Here is a 9,299-nt window from a genome sequence, read left to right as displayed (position 1 = left end):
GTCCGGAAGTGGCATCCACCCAGAGAACCGGCTGCTCACCTATTTGAATCCCACCACTGCTATAGAAAGTAGGCAAATGAAACGGAGAAATCCACCTCTCAGGTTTTCTGGTGTCTCCACTGCCTTCTCTTCAGACCTCAGGAGATATGGAGGGACGGATATGTCAGTTCTTGGGCTGGTTGGTTGGGGGAAGAGGTGACATCAGAAGTGCCTGGATTCAGGGGGAACCTTTGGTAACAAGAGAAGCTGACTCATTCTCTCCCCCACTTTGGTTTCCCCTCCTAAGCCTGCAGTATCAGATGAGCTCATCTCCAAATCTTGGATCCTCAGAGTTGCAGTTGCACGCGACTTTAAGTCCAAGGAAAGTAAGCATTCGCAGAAGCTGTGTGCGGGCGAGAAATTAAGGCCATAGAGGTGCGCTTAGCATGTTCTCTCCTTTCCAGGAGAAGATGATTCTCGCTGCTTTGGAGCTTATAGTATTTTGCTCTGGGTAGACTGAGTGGTGTTGGAGGGACTGAGGCTGAACGGGGAGAAGGCCAATGAGAAACGGGGGCGTGACTTTCAAGGACGTTTCCCAGAACTTCTGCAGAAAATCTTCTTCTGACGAAGGCCAGCGCATGACGGCTGATGTCGTTTGTCCAGAGCGCTCCCATCATCCTTCAAGTCAGGTGAAAGAAAAGGCTGTAAGGCGGGAGAAGGAACTGTCTCCTCCAAGAGCTCCTGGGCTCAGCTCCACAATTTCCTGGCTTTTGAGATGCAACCTTCGGTGCCTCCAGACGTGGAACCAGCTGCTACGGAACTTGGATTTTCAAGTCTTCATCTTCATCCGGGTCACTGGTGCAATCTCCAGGCTCACCCGGACCAAAGCGTGAGCCACGGATCTTCCCAAAAAGAGGCAGGTTCTGCTGCCGGCGAAGTCTGTCCCAGGGAACAGAAAAGAAGCCTCCTTAGATAGTTGACATTGTATTTTGACAATTACATTTAAGCAGATGGGAAAGCAAGCGTTGGTGCCCCAAAGAGGCACCAAGCTTTAAAAATAGCCATCCTGGATCACCCAAAGCTTCCATCTACGGCAAGGATGGGGGAACGATGGCCCTTTTATGACTTGTGGACTTCAGCTCCCAGAATTCCTGAGCCAGCCATACTGGCTGAAGAATTCTGGGAGTTGAAGTCCACAAGTCATAAACGGCCCATGGTTCCCCACCTCTGATATTCTAGGCCAGGGGTAGGCAACCTTGGCTCTTTTGACTCGTGGACTTCAACTCCCAGAATTCCTGAGCCAGCCATGCTGAGGGGAAAGGGAGAGGTTTCCAAGCTGAGCCATGCTGGCTCAGGAATTCTGGGAGTTGAGGTCCACGAGTCATAAAAGAGCCAAGGTTGCCTACCCCTGGCCTAGGGGAATGTCTTAATCCAAGAACAGACAGTCAACACAATTTAATTAGATGGTTAGTGGTGGAACATAATTTTATCCAGTTTTCCTACCTGCGCAGCCTCCTGGTCTATTACAATTACAGGTAGTCCTTGACTTATGATCACAATTTAGCCCACAATTTCTGTTGCTAAGCAAGACGGCCATTGAGTAAATTTTGCTCCATTTTATGACCTTTCTTGCCACAGTTGTTAAGCGAATCACTGCAGTTGTTAAGCTGGGAACCTACATGGTAAGTGGAACTGGCTTCCCTGTTGTCTTTGCTTGTCAGAAGGTCGCAAAAGGGGATCGCCTGACCCCAGGACACTGCGACCGTCATAAATATGAGCCAGGTGCCCAATGTCCGAATTTTGATCATGTGACCATGGGGCTGTTGCAATGGTCGCAAGTGTGAAAGATGTTCGTGAGTCCCTTTTTTCCCATGCCGTTGCAATTTCAAACGGTCCTTAAATGAATGGTTGTAAAGTCGAGGACTACCTGTAGTCACTTTTGGCCATCTGATTCCCTGTAGTGTATAAACCATACATATATAAATAATCAAAGCTCGTAGTTTTTTGTTCATTTTTACTTTAGGTCAGTGTTTGTCAACCTTGGCAACTTGGAAGATCCATGGACGTCAATTCCCAGAATTCCCCAGCCAGCTTGGCTGGTTGGGGAATTCTGGGAGTTGACGTCCACGGATCTTCCAAGTTGCCAAGGTTGACAAACCCTGCTTTAAATGCTTAAAAAAGAAACCAGTCCTTTCCACCGAAAGATCAAGCCATTTAAATAAGATCCCTGCCCACTTGATTCCAAAACTACCCTTTTGCATTTAAATGTTACCCAATTAAGAGGGTGTAGCTTGCCGATAAAGTTGCATCTGGACAATCTCCCCCACAGCCTTCCCAACGTTTTCAGTAGCGCAATGCATTTTTTGATGGAATCCAAAACTATTTTTCCTGGACCCATCAGGCCACAGAGGCAAGTCATTAGTAGGCGCCTTCAAGGAACAGGGTAGGAGGAGGCTGGGTTGATGGAAGGATTTACATCTCCCCAGACGTTCGTTATTTATAAATAAAAGTCTAATGCTTCACACACACACACACCCATTGCAGATACTTGCAACCGTTTAATGTGCCTGCATGTCGCTCAGAGGCAATTTAGTTAGGATGCAACGGAAAAGATGGAGAATAGAAAGATATATGGGCGAGCTTCTGAATTCTCCAGACCTTGTTATCAAGCAAGTAGTTAAAAAAAACAAACTGGAAGACACCCCACCCACCCACCCAAAAGTAGGTCAAGCTGCTTAAGCCTCCAAGGGTTGCTCTACAAAGTCAGTCGAAAGACAGAAGATTGCAGATGGGGTACTGCAACATTTAAGACCTATGCTCAATATACAAGATCACGGGGCAATTCCGAGCTTCTCTTTTACACACAGGCTTCTTGGTCTGGGAGCACAGCCGAAATAAGAGGCATATCAAGAACTGTTCAATGCTCCCACATTGTCAGAATCCATTTATATTTCATTTCTAACTCCCTGTCTGTGCAAACCTAAATCTCACCCCCTTACTGGATTCTGCCATTCCCAAGGAGGGGAAGAGAAGACAGGGTTGTTCATTGCCCATCTCTATCCCTTAGATGCAAGATTTGTGTATTCAGCCTGCCTGGAGGCCATCACAACAGACCAGGGAAGAAACCTTTGAACTAAGAACAACAAAGAAAGAGGGGGGGGGATTCTGGTTTGTATCTCCGATGGGAATGTGAAGGGAATGTGAAGTAATAATGTTGCAAACTACTGGTGTTTCTCTTTTCCCACAAGGGGTTTTGACACCTGAAACTTGACTGATCCGGGACGGACCAAATGGACTGAGGGGAGGGGTTTTTACTCGGGGACACTTTAAAAGTATCGACCTGCGAGACAGTTTCCAGATCCTGTCTAGATTATCCACTGTCAACCACGTTTTAGTAAAAGTTCCTGTTTGGACAATCCTGTCTCCAAGAGTTCTTCTTTCCTAAGATGTGGATTGGGGTGGGTTCTGACACACATTCTCAAATTGAGAATCTGGATTTTAAAGCTGCAAGCAGTCTTCAAATCCAGATTCAGAATAGAGCTGGAAGGGACCTTGGAGGTCTTCTAGTGACTAGTCCAACCTCCAGACCCTATACAATTTGAGACAAGTGGCTGTCCAGTCTCTTCAGTAATGAAGCACCCACAACTTCTGGAGTCAAGATGTTCCAATGGTTAATTGTCCTCACTGTCGGGAACTTTCTCCTTAATTCCAGGTGGCGTCTCTCTTTGATCAGTTTCCAGCCATTGTTTCTTGTCCTGCCCTCTGGTGTTATGGAGAATAATTTGACCCCCCTCTTCTTTGTGGCAGCCCCTCAGATACTGGAACACTGCTATCATGTCATCCCTGTTTCTTCTTTTCTTTAGACTAGCTAGCCAAACCCAAGTTCCGCAGCCGTTCTTCATAGATTTTAGATTAGATTTAAATTGAGAATTTGGGTTTTGGATTTTAAAGCTACAAGCAGCCTTAAAGAGATCTTGCTTTAACTCAAGTGTTTTTCAGCCTGGGCAACTTGAAGAAGTGTAGATTTCTTTACACACACACACACACACACACACACACACACACACCCCTAGTCCTCAACTTATAACCACAATGAAGACCAGAATTTCCATTGCTAATCAAGCTGGTTGTTAATCGAGTCGATTTTATGAGCTTTTTTTGCCATGGTTGTTCAACAAATGACTGCAGTTGTTAAGTGAATCAGACAATCAGAGTGAATCCATTTCCCCCCCCCCCAAATTGACTTTGCTTGTCAAAAGCTATCTGGGAAGATCACAAATGGCAACCGACAATTTGTGACACGGCAATCATTTGACATACATGCCCGTGGTAGATTCAGAACTTCAAATGGTCACTAAGCAACCGGTCATAAGTTGAGTACAGACTGGGGGAGACTTGGCTCAAAAACAGTAACCATGAGAGGGACCTTGGAGTCCTAGTGGATGATTGCTTGACTAAGAGCCAGCAATGTGCAGCAGCAGCCAAAAAAGCTAATACAATCCTGGGTTGTATAAACAGAGGCATAGAATCAAGATCACGCGAGGTATTAGTACCGCTTTATAAAACCCTAGTGAGACCACACCTGGAATACCGCAGCCAATTTTGGTCACCATATCACGAAAAAGATGTTGAGAGTTTGGAAAAAATTCAGAGAAGAGCAACTAAGATGATCATAAGGCCTGGAGACTAAAGCCTACGAAGAACAGCTGCGGGATTTGGGTTTGGCTGGTCTAAAGAAAAGAAGAAATTGAGCGACATGATAGCAGTCTTCCATTATTTGAGGGGCTGCCACAAAGAAGAGGGGGTCAAACTATTCTCCAAAGCATCAGAAGGCAGGACATGAAACAATGGTTGGAAACTGATCAAAGAGTGAAGCAACCTGGAATTAAGGAGAAACTTCCTGACAGTGAGGACGATCAACCAGTGGAACAGCCTGCCTCCTGAAATTGTGGGCTCTCCATCACTGGAGGTTTTTAAGAAGAGACTAGACTGAGGTATATAGACTATATACCTGTCTGAGATGGTATATAGGTTCTCCTGCTTGAGCAGGGGGCTGGACTAGAAGACCTCCAAGGTCCCTTCCAGCTCTATTCTATTCTATATCAGATGACCTTTATCTGGAATGTTGTGCCACCTTAAACTTTGCTTTCAGCTGCTGGGCACGTCCTGAAGTCCAGGGTGAGTTTGGAGAAGGTCCAGCAGCTGCCTGCCCTCCCCCTTTCTGCTGCTGCTGCTGGGGGGGCGCGTGCTGGGAGGGGCAGGCAAGTCTTTATCCGGCTGGCCTCTTCAACTGGGCGTTCTCAGCACTGTGCGCTCCCTGATCTTCCCAGCATTAGGTTTCACCCCGAGAAAATTTACCTCCGGAGTTTCCAATCCAAAGCCACAAAGCCTGAGTGGAGCGAGGCCTGGCCTTGCATTCTCTGGGGCACGCAGCTACCTGACTTCAGCTGCTTTTTACTGGAAAAAGCATTCATTATTTAAGGTGGGGAGGGGAAATGGGATCTCTCGGATCCCATTTGCCAAGGAAAGCTCCATTATTCTCCTTTGATTTAATGGCGACCTCCCCAATAAAATAAGAAGATAAAAACCACATCTCCCCTCTCTCCTCCTCCTCCCTCTTTTCTTTGCAAGAAAGGAAAGAGAGAGAGAGAGAGAGAGAAAACTCGCTGCCTCGTCTTTCAATAGAGCAGAATCGATCTGTCTGACAGACATTTCAGTGTTTTATTGCTAGAGAAGCACGCATGCAAATTTTTTTTAAAAAAACCTCTTTCTAAAAGGCCCATAAAATTAAAGTATCTCTTAAAGGCACTTTGCTCAGAGCGGAGCCGTCTCAACCTTCCTCTTCCACGCCAGGCCTTTTTTTATTTTCCTGGGTTGTGAATCCTTCATACACCACATTCACCTGCCCCTCCAGTCGCAAAAGGAGCTGCACGTTGTGAACTTAAAAGAAAAGAGCAGCGTGCGGAAGAGATTCAGGCAAGCAAGGTGGCTGCGGAAGTGGGGTGGGGGTAGCGGTTAAAGAAAAGCCGCCATGATGCATGAAAAAAGATGGGGCTTTGACACCTCCCCCCACTGTCCCAGATGCCATCCTGACTTTTTTTTTAACAGAACAATAGAGTTGGAAGGGACTTTGGAGGTCTTCTAGTCCAACCCCCTGCTCAGGCAGGAGACCCTATATCTGTGGTGGCGAACCTATGGCACGTGTGCCACAGGTGGCACGCGGAGCCCTCTCTGTGGGCACGCGTGCTGTCGCCCCAGTCCTAGGCCTTCAGCTGGGTTTTATAAAACCTTTTCGCTTTAGGCTTCCGCTACCATGTACAAAAAAAAAGGTTCAATCAATCAATCAGTTTCAACTTCTCGCAGGGAAAAAAAAATCTCACAAAGTTGGAATTGATTGAACTTTTCAGTCCCACCCAGTCTGCCATTACCACTGCAGCCACGCCCACCCAATGGGCCACGCCCACCCTGCACCCGACGATACATAAGTGGGTTTGGGGTTGCAGTTTGGGCCCTCGGTCTTTAAAAGGTTCGCCATCACTGCCCTATATCATATCAGACATATGCCTGTCCAGTCTTTTCTTAAGACACAGTGATGGAGCACCCACAACTTCTGGAGGCAAGCCGTTCCACTGGTTGATTGTTCTCCCTGTTAGGAAGTTTCTCCTTAGTTCCAGGTTGCTTCTCTCCTTGATGAGTTTCCATCCGTTGCTTCTTTCCTGCCTTCAGGCTCTTTGGAGAATAGCTTGACTCCCTCTTCTTTCTGGCAGCTCCCTAAATACTAGAATACTACTATCATATGATCCCTAGTCCTTCTCTTTGTTAGATTAGACCAGGGCTAGGCCACCTTGGCTCTTTTATGACTCGGGGTCTTCAACTCCCAGAATTCCTGAGCCAGCATGGCTCAGCTTGGAAACCTCTCCTTTTCCCCTCAGCGTGGCCGGCTCAGGAATTCTGGGAGTTGAAGTCCACGAGTCATAAAGCGGCCTAGGACTAGGCCAGGGGTAGGCAACCTTAGCTTTTATAACTCGTGGACTTCAACTCCCAGAATTCCTGAGCCAGCATGGCTCAGCTTGGAAACCTCTCCCTTTCCCCTCAGCGTGGCCGGCTCAGGAATTCTGGGAGTTGAAGTCCACGAGTCATAAAAGAGCCAAGGTTGCCTACCCCTGGATTAGACATTTCCAGTTCCCACTACCTTTCATCATATACTCTTTAAATATTCTATGTTTTACTTTTGACCTCTCCTCTGTGGATGTCCCTACCTGCAGGAATGGAAGAAGCTGTGAGAAGATAAGCATCCCACACAAACAGGCAAATCCTAGTATATAGTGACATTTTTCCACATTCCTTTGAGTCTGATACATATCTGGTCCCAAAACCTCTCTAGGTGTGTTCACACACCGAAGCATAATATTGGCTTACACACTTGGAGCACCCCCAGGTTGCTAAATTGTAAGCAACGTGGAGCAACTGAAGTCTCTGTTAAGACTCCGAGCCTCTTTTTCTGCCTGCCCAAAGCAACGGCATTTCCCACCACATTAAAGCAAGGAATGGAGAAAACATGCAGTGTTAACTTTGTTAACACCCAATTCAAAAGCCAAGCTCTTCCTCCAACAATAAGGAACACCCCCAGAAAATCCCAGCCATTCCCACTGGCGGGAACTCATCCCTCACTGAATTGCACTCTTCACTTCTTTCCAAAATACAACTGCTTCACCATCTTTTCCATCTGTTTTGGAAAATACAACAGCTAGATATTTGCAAACCGTACTATGGCATGTGGGAACCAGGCCCCTATCTTGTTGCTGGCTGAAGAACATCTAACTTCCCCCCCGCCCCCAAAGGCTGTTCTGAAGTTTTTGGAAGTGAAAAGACGAGACGGTACGAAGATGCTCTTTCTTGTTTTATAGGAAAGAAAGAAGTTAGTTGGTCTCTGAGACCATCTTCCCTGGACCTCAGAGACAGCAGGACTTCTGTACATTTCATCAGAGAATCCCCGAGGCAGCTCTCCAAGGTGATTTAATTAGACTATGTTGAGTTTTGGAGTTGCTCTCCAGGGTTGTGAACGATCAAGCCAGGCTCTGTCGGTTGCACCTGAAATTGATGGCATTTTCCCTCCAGACCGAGAGCTGCTGGAGAGGCTGCAGATGAGGCTCATGTTCATGATCCCCTACGCTCCAAAGCATCGTTTGGAAGCTGACTCTGAAGCGCCGCAATGTTCCTTAACCATGGCAGCTTGAAGACGGTTGGACCAACAGCCAGAATTCTGGCATGCTGGCTGGGTTACAGCCTCCAAGGTCAAGACGGAGGTCAAGGAACAGCTTCCTCAAAACCTCCACCAAAAGAAGCAGCTGCCATGGACCGTCCCGGGAGTAAGGAGCTCCCGAGCAATTGGGCACGGCCACACAACTGCCCGCCACCTGGTCAAGAACAGCCTTGGCCAGTATGGAAATCATAAAATGAGATTGCGTGCCAGGCTAGAAAGATTAAAAAGACAATCTAAGAAAATGGGGCTTCCCTTATAGAAGATGCTCTGTGTGAATGTGGAGTAGGACAATCCATCTGAGGTATGCCATTGGTGCATACGATGTCCTTCAACAGGTATGGAAAAAGACCTCATGCTGGTGAGGGAAAATGCAGCCGATGTGGCCAGATACCGGATGAAGGTCACCTAGTTTTAATCCTCGTTATTTGACATACTTTTTGCACGGGCTGTATTTCTATGATCTATTTTCTACTTATTTTACTTGCTCAGCTTTGAATGTTACCTGACTATCATTTGAAAGTGCTTTAGACATAAATAAAGATGCTGGTTGGGATGTGATTGCAGTGGAAGTCCCTGTTCTTGGCAAGGTTTCTGGAAGTAGTGTGCCTTGACTTCCTCCTCTTTCTTCCCAAGGCTGAGAGATGGGGAGCAGCCCAAGGTTCCTCAGCCGGCTAGGTGCCTCAGAGGGAGCTAGAACTCACCATCTCCCAGTTTCTAATCCAGTGCTTTTCATTGCTACGCCCGACTTGCTCAGATAAATAGCCAGGTAAGTATTATGAATCTGTTGCCACTGAGTAGGCAGCCATGCTGAGCACCAGCATTTGGAAGAAGCAAAGCGGTGAAGATGCTGAACGTAAGCTTGCCTTTGCTGAAGCGCAGCATCGTGGGAGGTCAAGCATGAGAAGGTCAGAAGGAGGAGAAAGGTGAAGCTCTTCCCTTGTTCCCCCAGTAGACAATGAAGGCCACAAGTACCCTCTTCTCTGATGGCGTTCCTCAAGGTGGCTTGGTGATCCGGCACGAGGCCTTCTGCCTGACCCCTTTTCTCCCCTTGGCTAGT

General features: G+C 47.1%; 1 protein-coding gene across 2 annotated transcripts in view; it reads right to left on the bottom strand.

Moving 5' to 3' along the window:
* Positions 1-791: 791 nt before the first annotated feature.
* The window catches only part of CCDC102A (coiled-coil domain containing 102A), a gene marked incomplete at both ends in the record, with an annotated part of 33,885 nt that continues 25,377 nt past the window's right edge, over positions 792-9,299 (bottom strand). For both annotated transcript variants that reach the window (XM_081335936.1, XM_081335937.1), the window contains one exon: positions 792-918. In XM_081335936.1, the coding sequence (XP_081192062.1) occupies positions 792-918 (127 nt within the window). The remainder of the gene's footprint in view (positions 919-9,299) is intronic.

This window comes from Vipera berus (assembly GCF_964194415.1).
Source record: "Vipera berus genome assembly, chromosome: 10".
In the NCBI taxonomy this organism is placed as follows: Eukaryota; Metazoa; Chordata; class Lepidosauria; order Squamata; family Viperidae; genus Vipera; species Vipera berus.
This window is presented reverse-complemented; position numbering and strand designations above follow the sequence as displayed.